General features: G+C 35.8%; 1 protein-coding gene across 4 annotated transcripts in view; it reads left to right on the top strand.

Moving 5' to 3' along the window:
• The window catches only part of LOC150095144 (sorting nexin lst-4-like), a 189471-nt gene that overhangs the window by 69715 nt on the left and 94723 nt on the right, over positions 1-25033 (top strand). For all 4 annotated transcript variants that reach the window (XM_090411144.1, XM_090411141.1, XM_090411143.1 and 1 more), the window contains exons 6-7: positions 6351-6496; positions 14036-14126. In XM_090411144.1, the coding sequence (XP_090267270.1) occupies positions 6351-6496; positions 14036-14126 (237 nt within the window). The remainder of the gene's footprint in view (positions 1-6350; positions 6497-14035; positions 14127-25033) is intronic.

Below are 25033 nucleotides of genomic sequence, written 5' to 3' on the forward strand. Positions count from 1 at the left end.
AAAAAAGAAGCTATTAAAAATGCTACAGTTATATGGTGTCAATGGGGCATTATATTAAGCAATACTTAGTCTGTTTGAGTTGCAAGTCAGCAGTTAGAATTGAAAGAAGTACAGAAAGGTGGTTTAATGTTAAATCTGTTGTCAGACAAGGATGTACGTTATCTCCACTGTTATTCATTATCTATATGGATCACATTATGAAGGAAAGTGGTATTAAACCTGATATCAAAATCAGAGATGTTAATCTCAGCTCTTTGCTTTATGCTGACGATGTTATACTTCTAAATAAATCTGCTACAAGTCTGCTAGATTATTATTATTTTTATTAAGGGAGGCTGTAAATTACCCAACGCAGCTATCATACCTACTCTTGAATTCATTCGCACTAGATGCACTCACTACCCTTAAGGGCAAATTATTCCACTCACTCACTGCTCTCTGGGAGAAAAACCTAGCTTTTACCCCTTTCTTAACTGCAATGAAATTTAACTTCCATTGCTTTCCATGACTAAATTGAATAGCTGTTGTAGTAGATATGGTATGAAGGTCAGAATTAAATAGACAAAGACAATGAAAATAGGAAAAACATTGAAAATATCAACTGCATTGTGAATGGAGAACCTATAGAGCAAGTAAAACATTTTAGCTACTTACACACGATGTTTAGTGAAGATGGTAAATTAAATATGGAAATAGACAATGGAATCAACAAAGCTGGTATGGTAGGCAGTCAACTGAATAAATTTATATGGAATAAGAGAGAAATTAGCCAAATCACTAAAGTGGCTGTATACAAGACAGTGTTCAAGCCAATTTTAACTTATGGATCTGAGAGCTGGGTGAGAAGTAAAACACTTGACCAAAGACTAGAGACTGTACATATGAGAGTCCTGAGAAAGATTGGAGACATGAACAGATGGCATCAATTGCAATATCATATTAAAAATGAGGATATTAGGAAAGAACTTGCCACTGTAAGCATCGAGAAATGCATTAGCAGAGCTAATTTTAGGTGGTATGGTCACTTAAACAGAATGGGTGAGGAAAGATTAGCAAAACAAGTGTTCTATGCCAGGTTGGCAGGAAAAATACCCATAGGAAGACCAAGATATAGGTGGATTGATACAGTAAAAAGTGCCTTAGAAGATAGAAATATAAGATCTGATAATGTTGGAGTCTTGACAGGTAACAGACTGATTTGAAGGAAAATTGTAGATAGGAAGTTGGTAATGATGTAATCATTGCTAACTTCATTACTAACTTCCATCAACCATAACCACAAGATCCCTTGTTTCCTCCATTTCTTCAACTATAGTGCCATTAAGAGAATACGCAGCTTTCCATCTGTGAATCCCAAATTTCAAAAGCTTTCATTTAGCTTTGTAAAGCTGATAGTCCCATTCATTTGTTCATATTTCCAGCATATTCAAGCCCTCCTGCAGAGCACAACATTAGCCTGTTATTATAACCTTTCTACCTTCACAAATAACCGAATATCTCCCTACAGTTCAGTGAACAATATCATTGTCATAAAGATTGAACAGTAACGTTCCTGGTACTGAGCCCTGTGAAACCTCAACCTCTTCTTCATGTTTCCTTCTCCATGATACTTCTCCCTTTCCACATACTACTCTCTATATCTATCAGAAAGCCAATTTTCACCCTAATCCACTAACTCAGTTGCAACTTAAATGTCAACTTACCTTGTGGTACCTTATAAAATGCCTTTGCAAAAAAGTGACCATATATGCCTTTTCCTAAAAAGAATGCTATAGCAAGAGCACTTCTTAACAAATCCATGTTGCCTTTCATAAATAATATCACCATCATCTGCCAAATTCTGTATACAAGTTCTTACCGTTTTTCAAAATATTAACAACCACAGGAGAAATACAATTCAGTGTATAGTTTGATATTTCTATTCTACCAACACCTTATGCATTAACACAATGTTACACCCTCCTTCCACTCCCCAGGAACTTGCCCTATTTTATCATCCATTAAACAGCCAGGTCAGTAGTACAGCTGTTTATTAGCACATTCCCTTAAAATACATGGTGAAATCCATTTAGTTTCACTGTATTATTATTATTAGTAGTATTCTAAGACTCAATGGAGTCAAATACTCATCTAGGAGGTCCTTTTGTCATACACACAGCTCATCATACCACACCTTAAACATCATCCCTGCAGACACCCTCTCAGGCAAGGCATTCCAATCATTCACAACTCTGCATGTAAAAAATCTGCTTCTCACTCTCCTGTTCACACTCTCCTTATACAGCTTTGAGGGATGACCTCTGGTTCTCTCCTGATCTCCCACCATTTTCTGTAAAACCACTTCAACATTGAACCTATAAGAACCCCTTACCAATTTGTACATCTCTATCATGTCACCCCCTTTTCCTCCTATCCACTAGACATTATTATTATTAGTAAACCCTCTATGGAGTCAGCAGACTCATCGTGGGAGGTTCAGTTAACTGACAACATATTTATCATATCAAATCTTAAAATCCTTCACACTCCTAGCATTAACAACATGTTCTAATAATGTGTTCCATTCACAGACAATTCTCCATGTAAAAAATCAGCAATCTACATTTCTTCAGTCTCTCTCCATAGCTAGCATTCCAAACTCTTGATATTATCTTAATCACTTGCCTCTAGACCCTCTCCACGTCACACTGAAAACCAGGTGACCATATCTGAGCACAATAGTCCCAGTGTGGTCTGACCAATGTTAAGTACTTCTTATCATGGCAACACTACAATGTGCAGTATTTGCAACACTTGCAATATGCCTTCTAAACTTCAGTCTACTGACAACTGTTACTTCCAAATCTCGAATCTCAACCACTTCCTGCAGTACAGCACTGTCATATATATCTCTGCACTCAAAAATACAATACCTTGCACTTATTAATATTACAACTGCGACTCCTTTGTCCACGTCAAAAATCTTTTCAAATCTTTTTGAATGGAATTAATATCAACAGTGCTACTTAATAATTGTCCCCAATTTTGCATCATCATCAAGCAACTTAAGATCCTCAGTCAGTCAACATGATATATCATTTACAAACAAGATAAACAGCAAGAGGCCAAGAACAGAACCCTGGGTCACATCACTGGTTACTTTCCTTTTTTGAGACTCAGCTCCATCATACACAACTTGCTAGTATTGTTCCGAGAGAGAATCTCCTATCCATCTAACCAATATACTATCTATTCCCATTCTCTGCAGCTTGTACACCAACTTATTATTATTAAGAGAGAGACCTCCAGGTAATCAGAGACTCATCGAGGGAGGCCACATACTGCACACACCAGCTATCATACTTATTGTTGAATTCATTCACACTGCTTGCACTCACAACATCCAATGGCAATCCATTCCAATCATGCACCACCCTCTGAGAGATAAATCTCGCCCTCACACCCTTCTTGGTGGCCTTCATTCTCAGCTTCCAAGGATACCCTCTCATTCTTTCCCCACCCTCCATAAACTGAAAAATTCCATCAATTGAAATCTTGTATGATCCTTTCAGAAGTTTGTAAGTCTCAATCATATCACCCCTCTTTCTCCTGTTTCTCCTGTTATCATGTGGTAATCTATCCAACACCTTTGCAAAGTCCATGAATACCACTGTATATGATTCTCCCTTATCTAACACACTTGTTACCTTATCATAAAATGCAAGTAAATTGCTAAAACAGACCTGTCCTTTACACATCCAGGCTGACCATCAACCTGATCCAGCAACCTGATTCTTTATCATGTTCATCATGTTCCTAGCCCTCACTTTAATATTCTTCATGGATCCGATCACCACCATCTTGTTTCTTTTCCAACACAATTTCCTTGATCTCAATGTCCATCCATTACACACCTACTCTTTACTTGCTTAACCCTTGTCTCCCTTTACTCTGATCCAGTATTCCATTCCTAACGAATTTCTTGTACACCTTGACTACAACTGCAATTATACAGACTGCTTTATAATTGGAAACTTCTGACTTAGAACCATGCTTATGGAGTGGTACTGTTTTGCCTTATTTCCGCTCCTTAGGAACCCTACCCACTACAAGACTTTTATTAAACAACAAGGTCAAGGGCATAGTTAACTGTTGTGCTCATTCCTTTAGAATACATGGTGATATGTCCATTCCTACAGCCTTATTAACATGCAACCCAATCGACACCTAATACACCTCTGATTCTTTCATTTCCAGTTCTCTTCATACTTCCTTTCCTTCTATATATATTGCTCGACATAATTTACATGAGTATTATATACATTGATCAAGTGCTCGTTCAATATGTTATATTCTTTGCAATGGTCACTCTGCTGCCATGACTATCCACCAGTGTCAACCTGCCATAGTTATTCTTTATCTTGCTTGCCATATAGCAGAAAACTTTCCTTGAATTAACCTTGTCCTGATCTGATAGTCTCCTCTCATACTGCACCTTTTCTTTCTTTATCATGTTCATCACCTTCCTAGCCCTCACTTTAATATTCTTTATGGATCCCATCACCACCACCATCTTGTTTCTTTTCCAACACAACTTCATTGATTTCAATGTCCATCCATTTCACTCCTACTCTTTACTTGCTTAACCCTTGTCTCCCTTTACTCTGTGAAAAATCTCATCCACATAAATCTAGTAACAACCCTTCAACAGCTTATCATATCTCTTCTTTTTCTATTCACAAGGCTCTGTAAGTTGCATTTCTTTAATCTGTCCTCATATTCCACACTAAATACATGTCATGTGTATATAATGTGGAATATGATGACAGAAGAAATGCAACTTTCTCTGGACTTTAACCTCTAGGCTTTAGTAGGGAATCATAACTTCTTTGCTTCTGCATGTCACAGTCCTCCTTATCCTTATCATAATCTGTTGTAATGTTCTTACAATTTTAGCAATGTGATCCCTAAAGCAGGTGTGCTAAGGATGTCATTATTTCTTTTAGTATGCCTTTAAGACACACTCTGATATGTTGTCAATCCTACTACCTTATTAACATCAAGTTTACTTAATTCCTCATATGCCTCCTGCTCGCTTACTCTTAGTACCTGCTCCACCATATCCTCTACACTCCAGCTTCTCATGATGTTACATTCATAGGGATGAAATACTCATAAACTACTCATTGAATACTGCCACTATATTCACTGCATCATTTACTACTCTATCATTGTTATCAACTAATGTTGTCCTCCCATAATCATTCTTTTTTCTACTTGCCACATATCGAAAGAAATGGAATTTTTCTTGGCTCGATTGGTTAATTTCTGATATACTTCACTTTTGCTATATTTACCAACCAAATCATAGAGATCTTGCTAGTTCACTATTCATGATTTTTGCTGCTTATAATTATGAATACATTTCTTTCTTACTGATTCATGCCTGTATATCCTCCAAGTCAAGACCACACAGTCATTCTCACCAGTGGGAAACAGGTATGACTGAGATATCATACCTGTCAAGTCCGTGCCAGGTCTGTGGAATGCTCTCTGTGAGGATAGATTGGAGGTTGGTGGGTTACAAAATTTTGATGATAGATGGAAAAGAAATGGTAGAAATATATTGGTTACCTGCCTCAGCAGAAAAAAAAAATTCAATACATGATACACCCTTATTGATTAAGAGTATGTAGTTATCAATGATGTGAGGACTAGATTTTTTGTTTGGCAAGCAGTACAAGTGGAATGGGTTATTTGAGGTAGCTGTGAATACATTGTCCTTGAATAAGTTTTAAGGAGAGGGATGATAGACATTATGTGAATAGTAGTTAGTGTGGGCCTCCCATAATGAGTTCAAACACCAGGAATATGCCTGGATAATAATAGTGAAACACATTTCTTATCTTCACTAGATAAGAAATTACCTTTTTATCTTTTTGTTTATTAAGTAAGATAAAATGCTTTATGCATTATGGGAGGCCCACACTAACTACTATTCACATAGTTAGTGTGGGCCTCCCATAATGAGTTCAAACACCAGGAATATGCCTGGATAATAATAGTGAAACACATTTCTTATCTTCACTAGATAAGAAATTACCTTTTTATCTTTTTGTTTATTAAGTAAGATAAAATGCTTGGTTTATGTTTAAGTACAGTTGACTCTCACTATAGCAAACTTGTAAGGATTACACTGTGTAGGAAGAGTTTGCTATAATGTCTAGTTTGCAACAGTGGCTTTCCTTTACTAATGTGTCTGCCTATGGGGATTTAGTTGGCACTTTTGGTAGTTTGTTACAGTTAGAGTTTGTTAGAGTGGTATTTGCTATAGTTCGAGCCAGCTGAAATATAATTGTATACATTTGTAGGGTCAAAATCTACAGACTTCAGGGTCTTCATGGTTAGCAGTTCCTAATCGAGACAAACGAAGCAGCAGTACAGGAGATTTGAGTGTTATTGGTAAAGGGGGAAATGACAGTGGAAGTAAAGGGATAGTGAAGAAGAGTTTCAATAGGTAAAATTGTATACTTCAGATAAATTTTTAAAATGCTTCTAAATTCTGTATACCAGCCACTTTTTATATTTTCTGAAGTGGCTGATATACAGAATTTAGAAAATAATATAAATACTTAAAGCAATATAAATTCTTGTTTGGTTGAGTGAACAGATTTTTATGTATAGTAAATAGATCTAGAATAATAACATTACTATATTATACAAATGAAAAACATGATTTTTATTGCATTCCTACAATTCATCAGATATTATTATTGTTACCAGAGACCTCCAGGAAGTTAGGGACTTATCAAGGGAGGTCACATATCATCCGCACCAACTCTTATACCATTTATTGAATTCGTTTACAATATTTGGACTCACCACTTCCAAAGGCAAGCCATTCCAATCATGTACAAGAGAAAAATCTAGTTCTTATCCCTTTCTTGATTGCATTCATATTCAACTTCCAAGGTTGTTCTCTCATCCTCTTCTCATCTTCCATAAAATGAAAAATTCCATTTTTCATTTTATGTTTTACTGGTATCCTATATGACCCTTTCAAAAGTGTGAAGGTCTTTATCATATTAGCCCTTTTTCTCAGTTTGCTAACATCTGCAGTTCTCATAATCTACATTCCACAGTTCCCGATATGATTTTTAACACTATAATTTGCATCATTTCCACTGTATCTACATCATCTTGGAAAACAGACCAGATCTGTACACTGTACACAATAGTCCAGGTGATGTTATATCAAAGCCTCATAAAGAGACAAAATGACTTCCTTATCTTTACTTGTTGATATTCATTTCAGAATTGCAATTATCCTCTGAGTTGTATTTGCTATATGTTCCAAATCTTCTATTTCCTATCTACTAAATTCCCAGATCCCCAGACATTTTTTTAATTAGACTAATTTACTAGCATAATCCTGCCAGTATAATATGCCACTGGATATTACATCATGCCACAGTGCATAACTTTGCATTTATTAACACCAAACTCACAGACAGGATTGTTGACAGGATTAAGTATTGGATGTTGGATTGTATGGGGGGGTGCAGTATCCTGGAAGAGGAAAGTCACTAGTAGAATGTCACAGAGGTTTGGGACCATTGTTATTTAATTTATATATTAATGGTACTGGGAATGGTTTAACTGGTGATATACAACTGTTGGTAATGTGATGCAAAACTGGGAGAGTGATGAGGAATCAAGCAGATGTCATGGCCTTACAGGAGGAGTTGAATAGATTGTATGAGTGAGCAACAGGATCGAACTGTCATTTCATTGTTGCAAAGTGTAGGGTCCTATAATTTGGTAGGCAAGAATGGGATGCAATGTATACACTTGGTGTGGAAATTTGGGTGGAAGTTGAGGAGAAACAAGACCTTGCAGTGGTGGTGGACAAAAATCTAAAGTACAGAGGTCACGTTGCACAAATTGTGAAGCCATGACATCAGATGATGACAATGATACAGAGGACTTTAATGTACAGAAATAAAGAAGTTTTGTTTCCATTCTAAAAAAGCCCTTGATCAGGCCTCATATGGATTATTGTGCACAGATTTAATCCCTGGTTTTCATGGTGATGAAGATATATTATAAAAGGTCTGGAGAAGACTGATTAAGGTGGAACTAGTCTTTAGAATGTGGAATGCAAAGGCAGATTGAGGGAATACAGTTTGAAAACCTTGTGACTAGGCAGAAGAGAGGGGAATGTGATTGAGACATTTAAGTTGGTAAAATGTTGTTACTGAGTTCATGTGGAAGAAAATTTTCATAGAATGGAAGGGGATAAATTAATGGGATATCCCTAGAAGCTATATAAGAATGGTGTGATATCAGGGGCATAAGGAGCAGGTTTTCTTGCCATGGGCATGAATGTTTGTGGATGTCTTTAGGTGACAGATGAATTTCAATACCTAGTATGAAACTACTGCCCTACTCACTGAAGATCTGAATTTGCTGACAAAGTTTCATATTTGGTCTCTAAATCAGGGTTTCCAGATTATGTGAAAAATAAATAAAAAGTATAAAAAATATATGAAATTAATAAAAATAGAAAAAAAAATTCATATACTACCTGTCGGACTAATGTACTATAGATTGATTACCTTTTGTGGGTGTAGTTACATAAAAAAAAGTAATAATGGAAAGGTGTTCACATTAATAGAGGAAATACAACTTTAAAGTGTAAGCACACACTTCCTCACATCCTATTCTCTCTATCCTCCATGAAAATACAATACCTTTTACATTCCCTTCCTATAACATGTCATTTTCTGTTATCCAAGTCTCACTGATGCCAATTTTTGACTAAGTGGAACTAACGAATGCCCATACACACTTATTTGTCACAGGGGTGCTGAAACCTCCCACATTGCTGCATACGTCTAACACCTCTGGTTTTCCTGATTTTGCTCTTCTGACCACTCACTGAGCAACACTTTTTCCAAACATTTAACTCAAAAATCATTCGAATACTGAGGCATGTACAATTCCTTTAGTCTATGAAATTCACTCCAGACATCTATAAGTTTACTGCACTCCTCCATTGGCTCATTCACAGTCTTCTGGCAACTCTGTCATATCTTCTCTCATTGCATATTTCTCACCTTGCAAATCATTCATACTTTCTAAAACAGTCAACTCTTTTACTTCCTCCCTCTCTGAATACTAACAGCTTTACTGATATCTTTGATTTTTGGCCCCAAGAAACATGCTTTTGTCACATTCTCATTAAGTGCACATCTTATCCTAGAATACCCATACAATACTCTCTCCCTCTCTCTCTCTCTCTCTCTCTCTCTCGCTCTCTCTCCTTATTCCCAGTTTCTCACTCTTTCATACCCTTTTCACTTACATCACCTTTCATTCTTTTCCTTGTTGCATCACATGCCAGTTTCTTTTCAAATTGCTCGAGCTCATCTCAAGTATTGCTGATGGAGATTTTAATATAGGAAGTGAAATTTAGTTCATGACTAGGAGAATGAAAGAGCTGATAATGCATCAGGTAGTAAATTTTTGCAGCAACTTTGTGTTATTTAAACTGGGTACAGCATTTTTCATCAGGATAGGAGGGGAAAGCATGGTAGTGGGGTACTGCTTATGATAAGTGATGACCTATGTCCTCTAAGAGTGGAGGCTTTGGAAGGAAGTGAGACAAATGATTTTGAGAGCATATGGTGTGAGGTAGAGGTAGGCAAGACAGGATATTTACTGGGGTGTTGCCACAGACCCAGGAGAACAGAGGATGGGGACCAGGAGATGTTTAGACAGTTAAGTTTGGCAAGTGCAAGAAGAATGATTGTTATGGGAGATTTTAACTACAGTAGTATAAATTGGAGAGAGGAAGATGCATGTAGCAATAGGGGAATGGAATTTCTAGAATTCTTGAGGGACAAATGTCTTAGGCAACATGTAACAGAAGGAACAAGAAGTTCAAGAGTTTTGGATTTGGTTATAGCATCAGAAGAGTTGATAATAACCAAGATGACATCTCTCCCACCTGTTGGAGAGAGTGACCATATGGTTTTGACTTGGAAAATGAATAGACATGCAGGAGTATCAAAGAGATGGGAACTTATGTGGAATTATAAAGCAGCTGATTATAATAGTCTTAGACGTCAACTTCGGGAAGTTTCATGGAGGGAGAAATTGGAAGGCCGAGATATCATTAGTGCGTGGGAAATTGTGAAAGAATATTTCTTAGCAGCAATGGCAAGTTGTATACCACGAGTAAACAAGAGGACACAATTTGGAGTAAAGTGGATGACAAACAATATTAAACTGGAATTGCATGCGAAAAAAGAGGCTATGGAAGAGATATAAGGAGACAGGTGAAGAGAAGATGCATGAAGAATATAAGACACAGGCCAGAAGAGTGACTAGTGTGGTATGGAAAGCGAAACTGGAATATGAGAGGAGATTGGCCCTAAGATCCAAAGAAAATCTTAGGGAATATTTTAGCTATGTGGCCAGTAGGAGGAGAAATGATTGTGGGATAAAAATGGGAATAGAGTGACTAATGTAGAGGACATAGTGGAATTGTTCAATGAACACTTTATTGGAGTATTTCATCCTAGAGGAGTCAGTTTTAATGCTAGAGGGATAGGGCTGGTTCAAGGTTTAGAGGTACAGGAGGGTACAGGCGGAGAGTGTGTTTCAGATACTGAGTACTCTGGATGTCAGCAGAGCTTTGGGAGTGGATGGTATTTCATCATGAGTTTTAAGAGAATGTGCTAGGGAACTGACAGTGCCTTTAACCTGGCTTTTCAATGAAAGTCTGGCTGCGGGAAAGGTGCCCAGGAAATGGAAGGAAGGTAAGATAGTGCCATTGCATAAGGGTGGTAACAGACTGGAAGTGTCTAATTATAGGCTAGTCTGTGTGTCATCAGTAGTTGTTAAGATCTTGGAGAGAGTAGTGAGGGACCGTATACAGCATTCGGCACATGAGGGTAATGTTATCGGAGCGAGTCAAGATGGATTTGTGAAAAGGCGCTCTTGTTTTAGCAATATGCTAGCCTTTTATAATAAAGTTACAAGAACATTAGATGAGGGAAAGGCATATACTACAATTTTCTTAGACTTAGCAAAGGCATTTGATAGGGTGCTACATGATAAGCTGATATTTAAGTTGGAGCACATGGGTCTGGATGTCAGATTGGTCAACTGGATTCAGGATTGGCTGTCTGATAGGTATCAGAGAGTTGTGTATGGTGGAGCAGTTTCAAGGAGGTAGATGGTTACAAGTGGGGTCCCACAGGGCTCAGTACTAGGACCTATATTGTTTAACCTTTATATCAATGACATTGCCAGTGGATTGCAAGGGGATATTCAGTTGTTTGCGGATGATGCAAAGCTGGGAAGGATTATTAATAATACTGCAGATGTGGTAACCCTGCAAGAGGATTTGAATAAGCTAGACAGCTGGGCAAATGAATGGGGGTCTCAGTTTAATGAAGCAAAATGTAAGGTCTTGAGGTTTGGGAAACATCGATGGAATGCTGCATACTATATGGGAGGAGTTATACTGGAGGAAGTAGGGGAGACAAGAGATCTGGGGTTGATGATTGATAGAAACCTGAAATTCAGGGGACATATTGCAAAGGTGGTGAAGGTAACACAGAGGATTGCTGCAATTATGAGAAAGACACTGACCTGCTGAGATAAAAGGGTTATCATTCCATTGTATAAGTCTCTGATCAGACCATACTTAGACTATTGTTCTTAGATTTGGACCCCAGGATTTGAAGGGGATAAATTAACTGTGGAAAGGATACAAAGACAGATGACAGGACTGTACAATTCTGGTTATGAGGATCAGCTGAGTGAATGTGGACTGCAGAGTTTGGTGGATAGAAGAAGGAGAGGTGATATGACTGAGACTTTTAAACTGTTGAGAGGTGGTTACAGGGTTGACATTGGGGAGTTCTTTTGCTTGGTTGAATAGCAGGAAGATTGATGACAAGAGGCCATCCCTGGAAGTTACAGAAGGAAACTATGAGCAAGAGGGTGAGGTGTGTTAAATATAAGTGATTTCTTTGTGTGGAGGGTGGTTGAACTGTGGAATGTATTGCCTGATTGAGTGGTGAGAGTGACAACGGTCAATGAATTTAAGGAGTGGTATGATAGACTTTGTGTTTCTTAGGGGGAGGACCTCCCCTCGATGAGTCTTGACAGACTTTATGTTCTTAGGAAGGACCTCCCATGATGAGTCTTTTGACTCCATGGAGGCCTGAATAATAATAATAATAATAAAAATAATTAAAGTTTAAATAACATATTTAATATTATGTTAAATTATTTAAAGCAAAATGTATGAGAACCTACCTACTAGAGAGGGCAGAACCTTAGATTTAATAATAATAACAACAGAGGAATTAGTGATTAACCATATTAATTTATTTGAACCAATATCTCTGTGGCAGTGATCATTTGTCTTAAAAGAGGAATGAAAACTAAAGTGGGAAATGATAATTAGAGAACATCAATAGTGGAATGTTTATAAAAACTAACTTTAATGAAATGTGAAGAGAATTAAGAAGTATTAAGCTGGGAGACATTGTTTAATGGAAGACACATTGATACAAAATGGATAGTACTGAGGGACACCTGGTATAATTTGGTATTTATATTTATCATTAGGAGAAAAATTCATAATAAACCTTCAGTCAGCTGGCTGAATAATCAAATTCTTAAAAAAATGTGTGATAAGAAAATGCCGTGGAAAGGTATTGATATGATAAACTTATTACTAAGAATGATAAATATAAGCAATAAGTAGCATTAACCAGTCTGTTAATTAAAGATTGTAAAAACGTTTTGAATTACAGCTACTTAGGAATGCTAAGATTAATAAAAAAAAAGCCTTTAATTAACATAAAACAGATATTTGGATTATAAGATGATAGGTTTAATACACATATGTACAAATTCGTCGACTAGTTTCGCTAGGAAAACTGACTAGCTTTGTCAAGACTAAATGGTGAAAACTTAGTCTTGTCAAAGCTAGTCAGGTTTGCTAGTGAAACTAGTCAATGAATTTGTACATATGTGTATTAAACTTATGGTCTTATAATCCAAATATCTGTTTTGTGTTAATTATAGTTAAGAAAGACCAAATATAACTTTCAGCATCAAAAATAGCCTTTATATATCATTCTGAATGATCTAGTTGCAGAAGAGTTTTAATAATTAATTTGCAAGTGTATATTTCAGTACTGGCTGATTAGAAGCGAAATTATAAATGCAATCTGAAAGTTTACTGCGTGACACAATAGAGGAACAAATAATCTTTGAAATCTTAAATCACTTAGCAGTTGATACATTTTCCTTTGGTAGTGAACAAATGTATGTCAGATTTAATTAATTCACTTTTAATAATCTTCGATCAGTTGCTAAGATTGGGAATAGGTCCTTCTAACTGGAAGGTTGTATGGGTTATTCCAATTCATTAGAGTAGTTCCTCACATAAAGCAGAGAATTATAGATTAGTGTTAGTCGTTTCACTGTTATAGACCAAATAATGGAAAAATTAATTAAGATTTACATCCAGGATATTCATCATCATCAATTTCTTGATATGTACTCTCAAGGGGTGTACACGCTACTAGATTATTAAGTGGGATGTTATTGTTAATATCTGTTATCAACAATTTATCTCCAAATTAGTCTATTACTTGTGAGCACTCCAATATTGTCATATTTAGCATTTTGTTCTTCTATGACACTTCTGAGTGAATCAATCCATCTAGACATTCCTCTGGAATTGTACAAACAAGGAATGACTATGGGAGGGAAAAGGAGTTTTTTGCATGGTGAGTGGAATGTGTTGCTGGAGTGAATGGTGAATGCTCCAACACTGAATGTTTTCAAGACAAAGTATAAGAGTTTTGTGGTTTGTGAATGTTTGACTGCCTGCAATGAGTCATCTGACTCCATGGAGGCTTGGAAATAATACTCATACTAATAATATAGCCATGCATAATTTCATTTCTTATTTTGTTACTTTAATTTTCAAATTTCATTAATATTCAATGATTTCTAATAGATTTTCTGCATTTGTAAAATCTGGAGGAGAAGCATTCATTCTTGGGAAAACAAAAGCAAATATTCCTATGCAGGATTTTGTTGATATTCTGGTAAGGAGTGTTTTAATTCCATGAAAACATAATTAAATTTTAAACTCATGATCCAACTCAAAAACATCGACAGCATATTTAAGATGTTGCTACACTTGTAATTGCATCTATAATATAAATATGATTCATATAGTTTAAAAATTTAGTTCATGAAGAAAAATGTCTTTTTTTTATATAAAATAATAATTTTGGAATATAATTCCTCGTATCTAACATTATTGCTAATTATAATTTACTTTAGGAAATAAATAAATACCATTGCCTAAGGCAAGATATATTATTTTCTCTTTTATAAAGAATAGGATTTGATGACTGACAATATTTTTTATTGGACCATGGATTGATCCCTGTGGTACACAGGGATCAATCCTTGGTCCATTCTGATATACAGATGTGATATACAGCTATTTATGTGATGATGCAAAGATAGGCAGGGTAATCACTAAATCAAATATGTATGCAGAATGATTTCAAAAGGCTGGAATTGTGGGCATATGAAAATGGCTGTCAGTTTTCAATATTATTATTATTATTATTTGTCACCTCCAGGGAGTCCATAGACTCATCGAGGGAGGGCATCTACCAACTCTGTCTCCACCACTCACAATCCATCAACTGACCGCAACTACACCAACGGCATCTATTGCCGACCACCACCACTAGTATTTCCACAGGCAATCACAAACATCCATGTCCACGGCGGAATTCGAACCCGCAGCCTTTTGGCTGGGGAGCGGATACACCATTTAACCACTTGGCCAGCCAGGATGGCCGAGTGGTTAAATGTATGTTCTTTGATGTAATGAGATATCCAATGTCATATTATATCAGTGAGATTATGCTAGAAGAAACTGATCAGTCTAGGCATCTTGGAGTTTTAGTAGACAAGAAGTTGAAGTTCAATGGCCTTATAGCAAAGGTTGCAAATACAATTCAGATAATTATTGAACTGCTAAAAAACAAACTTTTGCATATAAGGATAAGGAAGTCACTTTGCCTCTTTACAAAGCCTTGATATGACCTAACTTGAACTATTATGCACAGGTATGGGTTTCTTAGTTTTTGTGATGATGCTGATTCAGTGGAGTGAGTGCAAAGGAAAGATGATATCAGGACTCTAGAATAGAGATTATGAAGGTTGATTGAGAATTTGTGAACTACAGGCATTAGCAAACAGGAGAAAATAAGGTGATATGATTTAAACTTACAAACTTCTGAAAGGATCACACAGGATACCAGTAGATGGAATTTTTCATTTTTTGGAGGGTGGGAGAAAACAAGAGAGAGAGAGCATTCATGGAAATTGAGAATGAATGCATTGAAGAAGAGGTGAGAGCTGGATTTTTCTCTCATAGAGTTGTGCATGATTGGAATGGATTGTCTTTGGAGGTTATGAGTGCACATATTGTAAATGAATTCAAGAAAGCTAAGACAGCTGGTGTGAGTGATGTTTGGCTTCTCTTGATGAGTTCCTGACTCCATGGAGGTTTGGGGGTATCTCTTAATAATGATATACAGAATTGTATATCTCCATATGATAAAAAGCTGGAGAGAGAACTTTGTGAAGTAGAGCCGATCTTGTGATTTACAGGTGAATCTGAACAGACTGTGTGAATGGACCAGTGAAGCTACTAGTTAAATGTTGCAAAGTGTGGGTTTTGAAATTTGGAAGCAAGCATGGGATGCAGAGTATACAGCTAGTAGATAAATTATGAAAAAGGTGGAGGAGATGAGAGATCTTGGAGTGATAGCAGATAGTGGCCTAAAGTTCAGATGTCACTCACATTGTTAGAATTAAAAGGATTGCATAATGGACTATGGCAATGATCAGCAAGACTTTAAGTATGTAAAGTGATTATGGTTCCATTGTATAAGATTTTGATCAGCACCCATGAATTACTATGATTATTATCATTATAGAAACCTCAATGGAGTGTTAGCATACTTATTGTGGGAGACACACTTAACTAGTAGCTATCATATTAGATCACTGCTAGTCAATGTTCCCTCTAATTTTTTGCTGTGAGTGTGCGCAGAAATTTGCGTGTGTGCAAAATTTGCCTTCTTTTGAAAAGTATGTGCGCACCCATATGAGTCACCATACTGATCATTAAAAGTTCACTCTTTACCTTCTGGTGTCAATGGGACATCAGCCAGGTCACCCCAACTCCCCACCGTGTTCCCACACATGGCAGTAGCCGCTCCAGTAAAGAGTCGGAAATCACGATTCACGAGCCTTGGGCAGGACTCAATCCAGGGACTTCGCGCATGCGAGGCCAACACGATACCGACTGTACTAGATAGGATTCTAAGTATGTGTATTATTACCATCACCAAGTAAGTTGTGTGACATCAATCACAGAGCTAACATAAATATTTTATATGTATTTAATATTGATCTGATTAGAAGTAAGAAATAAAGTAAAAAAAAAAAAAGATAACACTAGTGACTGATTGCCTTTAATTAAATATTCTAACTTTGCAAATAACTGTAAACATACATAATAAAATATTCCCATTACTAATTCTCACCTTGTTAAACATTCATAATAAGTCCGTTACTAATTCTCATCTTGTTTAGTTCTAGCTTCTATCTCTTTATTTTCTCTCTCTTCTGTCTTTGGCATTCACCCACTCTTTATACACACTATCTAAATTAATTGAATTTCCATATAATTGGTAACTTTTCACTCTCATTAGCATATCCAAATGACATTTTCCTAAATGGTTTCTAAGTTGGTTTTTTATTTGATTCATTAGACTGAAACCTCACTCACAGTCTGCACTAGATGCAAGGAAGGTTCCTCCAATATCCATCAACTTTGGAAAATCACAAAACTGCTAATTTTGAAGAGCAAATACAACTATTTGTGTAAAATTTGATATCATTTTGCATTTAATTTTTTCTTGTACAGAAAATTTGAAATCATTAAACTGACTAATTATTTCTGTAGTATCATCCAGAAAATCATGATATTTAAGACAAAGGGCATTAACATGTTTACTACCAAATGAGAAATCACAATGTGAAATAGAGAAGATATCAAACACTGACCATTCTTGTATCTCATTCTCAGGGAATCTGTCCTCTAAATGTGCACATAAACAATTTATAAAATTTAACAGGGGCTTAGTAGCTACTGGTTCAGTCTCTTCTTGTTAAAGTAAAGCATTTACTCTGTCACTCCAGCAAGTGTCACCTTCTAAATACTGATTCCTGATTTTGTTAATCTTCCCTCTGGCAAAATGATGACTGTCTAGTGGTGTAAGGTTCCTCTTTTATAAGATTTTGCACAGGGAAGCCATTTCTTCAAAAACATCGCTTAAAACATTTACTACTTTGAATGTCACGTTAGTTTATTTATTGTGACAATAATTAACCAAGGGATCATTTGATTTGTCTTTTTCAAAATATGTGATCAGTCCTTCATAGTTTCTTATTATTGTCTGTAATGCAAAATGTCTGGATAGCCACTGCACTTCATTGAGTGGTCTGAAGGCAATAGCTTCATTTTCAGACGCCTCGACAATTTCTTTAAATTCATGTCTTTTCACTGTGGAACGAGAAAAGAGTATGTACACTGTTCTCATTAATGTATCAATATCTCTGATTAGTTTAATTTCCTTCCACATATCACAGATCCCCAGATCCTCACTGTGAGCTACACAGTGTTGCTGGACAAGATGTGGAACTTCTAATTTAAGTTTTGCAGCAACACCATTAACTTTGCCCAGCATCACTGCGGCTCCATCAGAGGTAAACATCACCATTTTTTGGAGATCAAGTTTCTTTTCTTGATAAAACTGTTTAATAGCTAACACAATGGAGGAGGCATCACATGCCTGCAACTGAATTATTCTGCCAAAATATGTTTTATATTCATTACAATCTTTAGGTCTAAACTTAAAATAGAGAATGAGACATTCGTTAACAGTTATATCAGTGCTTTCATCAATGGTTAAGGTGTGGAAATTTGCAGATGCAATTTGCTCAAACATGCCATTTTCAACAATTAAATTGATTGTTTCCAGAAATTCAAATGCATAATTTTTGTTTTGCAGCTGTCTGGGAGTTGAACATACTTTTCCATATGTTCATTAATATGTTGAACTGAAAGTGAAGAGTTATTCATCTTAACAACTAATAAGACACTGTCAATAAGAACTTTAATCTGCTCTGGGTTTGATCATTTTAACTCTCACATCTGAACTTTCATGTAGCATACACAGTACTCCTGTAGCTGGCAATGAACAATTTTGTTGCCTAAGTTTGTGTACACCATCCAGATGTATTTTACTTGTCAAATGGTGTTTCAAAAAGTCCAACTTCAAAGTGACATCAAACTTCTTCCCATTAGCAAAATCCCCAGCAACCTTTGCATCATGACAATAAATACAAACAACACCAATTGTAGCATCATACATAAACATTTCACGCAGCTGAATGTTTATCAACTCTTGGCCGAGGGAATGTGGACTGCAGAGTTTGGATAGAAGAAGGAGAGGTGATATGATTGAGACTTTTAAACTGTTGAGAGGTGGTTACAGGGTTGACACTGGGGAGTTCTTTCGCTTGGTTGAACAGCAGGAAGGAGTGATGACAAGAGGCCATCCCTGGAAGTTACGAAAGGAAACTGTGAGCAAGAGGGTGAGGAGTGGTTTCTTTGCATGGAGGGTGGTTGAACTGTGGAATGCATTGCCTGATGGAGTGGTGAGAGCGAGAATGGTCAATGAGTTTAAGGAGTGGTATGATAGACTTTGTGTTTCTTAGGGGGGACCTCCCCTCGATGAGTCTTGACAGACTTTATGTTTTTAGGAAGGACCTCCCACGATGAGTCTTTTGACTCCATGGAGGCCTGAATAATAATAATAATAATAATAATAATAATGAGCTTTTGGCGTAGCAGTTTTCACTATTTCATCCAGCCATTCACTTTTAAAGCAGCTAGCAATTCGTTTTCACTTCACACCTTTTGCTTCCTTTGAATTTGACATGGTGCATCAGTTTTTTGCAATTTTGTTATTTGAGGAATGTTTTTTATTGTTTTTATAAATTTACAATGCACACTATTGACTGAATAACTTGCAAGGCAAAAGCTGAACCAACACTAAACACTAAGCTTTTAAAGCAGCTAGCAATTCGTTTTCACTTCACACCTTTTGCTTCCTTTGAATTTGACATGGTGCATCAGTTTTTTGCAATTTTGTTATTTGAAGAATGTTTTTTATTGTTTTTATAAATTTACAATGCACACTATTGACTGAATAACTTGGCAAGGCAAAAGCTGAACCAACACTAAACATTGCCAAAGATAACACAAGAGCTAAAAGATATGCCTAGAGGCTAGATTTAATTAACTTGGTTGTATCTCAATGCATGTACATGACTGTTATTATTTAGTCTACTATTTTAAAATTCCTTTTAAAAATTAGAGAATTTTGAAATGCTATAATATTTTTAATTGTACTCTAATTTAAGTTTTTAAATGTATTTATTTATTTTTATTAAAATTATGAAACCATTGTTTTAATTCATCATGATCTTGAACTAATTTGATCAGCCAATCATGTTTGGGAATTTTACATGAGTCAGGCCTGAGATGTAAACAAACCACGCGCCATTCTATATGCTACTTAAAAATGACATTTAAGCCACACCCCTTTCACTTTGGCATCAAATCGCTAGCCTCAAATAGAGTTACTGTTAATAATTTATAAGTTTTGTGCAACTTCAAGAATGTAATAAAAAAAGCAAGGTTATAATCTTGAGCATTGCCAAGTTACCATATTTTTTAAAGAATTTATAGGTTAATATTTAGGTGGAACTTCTTTAATTAATAAATTTTAATTTTATCTTGAAAATTTAGTATGCGCATATTTTTTGCTTTGTGCACTAGTTGTAAAACATGTGTGCGCACGCACATGTGCACAGCTTAGAGGGAACATTGCTGCTAGTCTATCATATTGAACCTTGAACTCATTTATGCTTCTGCATTCACACATTATTCTGACAATATGACCCACTCATCCATTACTCTCCATGTAAAAAATCTGAATTTCTCACCTTTCTTCACCTCACACCTTTACATAACTTTCAGGAATGATTTTTCATTCTTCCTTTCTCACCCTCTACTCCTTTTATAATCCCCTCTGTAATAATCTAGTAAAGTATCCTTACTAACTTAAATATCTCTATTGTATCACCTGTTTTCTTCCTATCCACTATGCTCTGCAATCTACGTTCTCTCAATCTTTCTGCATAACCAGCATTCTAGAGTCCTGATATTGCCTTGGTCATTTATCTCTGAACCCCCTCTCCAGGTGTTTCTACATCACAGTGAAAAGTAGGTAACTAAATCTGAGCACAGTAGCCGATGTCTGATTGATGCCTTAATATGGTGGTGGCACCACAATCTTATCCCCTATGTCCTCTGAATTTTAATCCATTGCCAACCATCACCCCTACTCCTAAATCTCATCCACTTCCTGAAGTACAGTTCCACCAATACTGTCATAATTTATATTTCTGCACTTCAAAGTTCAGCACTTTGCATTTATTAATATTAAAACTACAACTCAACATATTTGTCCATGCTAAGAGTCTGTTCAAATCATCCTGAAGGGAATTCACATCAGCATTTATCCCCGACTTTGCATCATCACAAAACAGTTGAAAATCCCAAATCAATCAACATGAAATACCATCTCCTCCACTATTTATCATTAACAAATAAGCTAAACAGTGGAAGCGATGGGGAAAATCCTGAAGCATGCACTAGTCATCTTCCTTTTCCAAGACACTGCTGCATCATACACAACTTGTTGGCATTATTCAGACTCAACCTCCAATCCATCTTCCCCAACTTGTACACAGCTTCTCATGATAATCTATCAAATATCTTTGCAAAGTCCAAAAATATCCATCTCCCTATCCAAGGCATCTCATAAAACGCAAGTAGATTGCTATGACCATCATAAATAATTCTATGTCCATCAACCCAATCCTGTATTCTATTCGAAACCAACCTCTTCAATACCTTGACTATAACTACAGCTACCTGATTGGCATGTACAGTAATTGGAAACTTCTTTTCTAGAACCATGCTTGTGGAGTGGTACTAATTTGCCTTCTTTCCACGCTTTAGGAACCTTTCTCATTGCAAGACTTCCATTAAATACCCATGTCAAAGGTATAGCTAACTCTTTTGCATATTCATTAAAAAAATGCATAGTGATATGTCATCTATTCCCATAGCTTTATTAATATCTAGCCCAATCAATACTTAATACATCTCTGATTCTTTTCACATCTTATTCCTGTATTATTTGCCTTTCTTCTAGGCCTGTCTTTCATATGTTCATCAAATAATTCTACTAAATCTTTTGCCATGATCTCTCTTCTATCATAATTATTTATAAGTGCTGTGCTTCAATACTTATTCTTTATATAACAAAAGAATTATTTGAATTATCATTAACATGACTAGTCAATCTCCTATCATACTGCATGTTTTTACCCAAGCTTGTCACTTTTCTAATCTGCATTTTTATATTCCTTACGAATCTAATCACTACCAAATGTCTTGTGCCTTTTTGTGCTTAAGATAATTGTAAAATGATGATTGCAAAATAATCAATAAAATGTAAATTGGAACTAAGTAGAAAAATGTAGAAAGTGTTTTCAGTTGGTTATAATATAAATTAAACTTAACAAGAAGCTAAATTCTTGTTTAATCCTTTATCTTTTTCCTGTCAATTTTAATTATTATTATTATGGGTATCTCCATGGAGTCAGTAGACTCATCAGGGGAGACCCAAACTAGCAAAACAACATGACAGATATTGTTTTGCTAGTTTTTTGCTAAATGAATTCTTGAATTCATTTACAGATGAAGAGCTCACAACTAAGTCAGGCAATGAATTCCACTCATTCACCACCCTCCAGACAAAAAACCTTGTTCTGACACCCTTGTTAACCACACTCTTCTTTAATTTCCAGGGATGACTTCTTGTTCTTCAATCACTATCACACAACTGAAACATAATGGAAAAATATTGGAATAAGTAATGAAGTTTAAATATCTAAGAATAACTATAAAGAGTGAAAATATAACAGGAAATGAATTGGAAAAGACTGGAAAAGATCTAACAAAAGAAAGAAGAGTAAAAAAAAATTGTTTCTTTTGTTAGATCTTTATTTTTGAACATAGTTGAATTAAAATATCCTGATAATTTATTTGCCTTCAGGTATTAATCAGGTATTAATCAGGTATTAATTATTTATTATTCTTTTACTTCATTCCCATCTCTGTTAAGAAATAAAAGTAATATACAAATCAGCAGTATAACCAATATTAACTTATGTATGTGAAATAAGAATAAAACCATCAAAAATACAACAGATAAATACTATATGTGAAATGCAAATGATAAGAAAAATAGTTAATAAAACAGAATTTAATGGAATATAAAAATGAAAAGATTTGTGAAGAACGTCAATAACAACCCATAGACAATTGGATAAAAAAGAGATGAGAATGAAATAAACATATGAATAGAGTAGGTCCAAAAAAGAATAGTTAAATTAGCAAGAGACCGGAAACCAAATATGAAAAGACTTATTGGTAGACCAAAAGAAATGATAGGCAGACTTCCTATATGGAATTATTGTGGATGCTGTATGGAAAATAAGACTATAAGTTACAAACTCAAGTTTGTAACTTATATTCTTATATTCCTCAGGTAACTGCTTTCCACCTCTTTTTTCAATGAAACAGCTCATGTTTGATTTCCCAACTCATCCACATTACTCCAAATCACTTTATTTATTTTTCTTTTCAGTTTAGGTATGCAATCTGCCACTGTTGCTAACAAATATTTCTAACTTGCTTCCATGCAATGCTGATATCTCTCCCTTCAAATTCTTCCATCATGAAACCCCCCCCCCCCCAAGAGTTTCATGACTCTTGGAGCAGTTCCATAGATTTCTAAGACTATTATAATCACCTGATTCATAATTCCAAATTCCTACAAAGTTTCTCACACCTGCAAGTAAGTTAATGTAATTATAGTCCCAGTGAAGGATCTGACAATATATGCAAAATACATTTACATCCACAATTACAGTCAGTTAGTAAATATAGGTACATCCCTTGGATGATTTACTATTTCTAGGACTTTAGGATTTCTACTTCAATGCTATTTCAATTTCTTTTGTGTTGCCTGTGTGCACATTACAATCTATATTCTACCTCCTGATGATGCATCTGTGACAGAGGTGAAACCTTGGAATCATTAAACCATTATTTAATTTTGTTCCTCAGTGTTGCTTCAATTCCTAAATTGTCAGTATGAACATTGACAAAAAAAACTAGAGCAAAAACTTAGAACATGTCAATGAGTAATGGAGAGAATTATTTTGAGAATTAAAGAAATCATAGAAGGTAAAAGAATTTAGACATTTGACAGAACACAAAATTGTTAAAGTTATTCAAAAAAAAACCAAACAATTAAAGTAAACTGGGTTTGGCTATTTATCCAGGATGACAAATAACAGATGGTCATTCCTTACTACAATTTAGATTCCCAGACAGAGAGAGAGAGAGAGCATGAGATTCAGCAGACAGAGGCTGAGGTGAAGAGATAAGAAACTGGGAATAGCAGAGACAACTGGATATGGGCTATATGAGAGAGGAGAGAGTGAAGAAATTTGGGATTGGCCTTTGCCCAGTATATATATTTAGGAGCTCTCGACAAGTTTGTCGAGAGCTCCTGATAAGATAAGTGTTATTTTAAGTTATCATTGACAATTTTGCTTGAATATTATGTAGTTTGCTTTTCGTATCTTAGTGTGTCTGTTTGTGTTTTTTTGGTGTTATTTCAATTATTAATTTGATAAGATACGATAGAAGTGAGCACATGGCTCCGGAAAGAAGGAAAATAATGGCGGCCAGTAATAATGGTTCGCCATCTTTGTTTAAAAATTGTAACATAAAGGAGATTATTCAATGTACTATCTGTGAGATGTATGCTTTACGGAGGGCGGTTGGAGTCTGGTTAGATGATGATAGTGGAGTGAATGTGTGCAGAAAATGTACGGAAAATGAGGAATTAAAGTGTGTTTCATGGCGTGAGTATGATATTTTTCTTGAATGTCAGAATGTAAAAAATAGCTATATGATAAGAAATTGCGAGGTTGTACCAGAGAGCTGTGAGGGGTGGCATTGAAAGTGAGAATGAAGGTAATAATACAGAACAAATGAATGGTTTAACAGATAATAAAAAAAGATGAGATAGATGCAATGAGTGAGATCGCATGGTTGAGCAGAGCGATACATAGGGCAAAGCAGCAGCTGGAGCGTATGCACAAATGTCTACCGAGTCTACCAGCCAATAAAAAAAGTATGATAAGAAAAATAAGATTATGATTGTGAACGTAAACAGAATGAAGGAGCGAGTGCTGTATGGAGATTCCTTAGTATGAGGTGTGATAGTTGAGAGTTTGACAAAATCGTACCAACCTGGTGCGACCATTAAGGACGTAAGTGAGTCTATTAGGGAACAAAAGCAAAAGGTGAAAGAAATGATAGTGGGGGCAGGTACGAATGATTTGAAAGAAGATAAAATGGATATGATAGAGGACCTGAAGGAATTGTTTGAGGTAGCAAAAGAGAAGAGCGAGAGAGTTAGGATGGTTAGTCTGTTGCCGCAGTATGACAGTGAAGAATTTAGAAGAAGGGCCATAATTGCTAATGACTTTATGTGCAGGTTATGCAGGATGAGTGGTGTGGAATTTGTGGACGTGTGGAGTGAGTTCGATGGGCGAAAGGATCTATATAAGATGGATGGTTTGCATTTGAATGGATTCGGTGTAAGTAGACTTGAAAAAGTGTTGTTGAATGAAGTGG

This window comes from Typopeltis vanoorti, chromosome 21 (genome assembly GCF_054136105.1).
Source record: "Typopeltis vanoorti isolate ZY-2024b chromosome 21, IOZ_Tvanoo_1.0, whole genome shotgun sequence".
Lineage (NCBI taxonomy): Eukaryota > Metazoa > Arthropoda > Arachnida > Uropygi > Thelyphonidae > Typopeltis > Typopeltis vanoorti.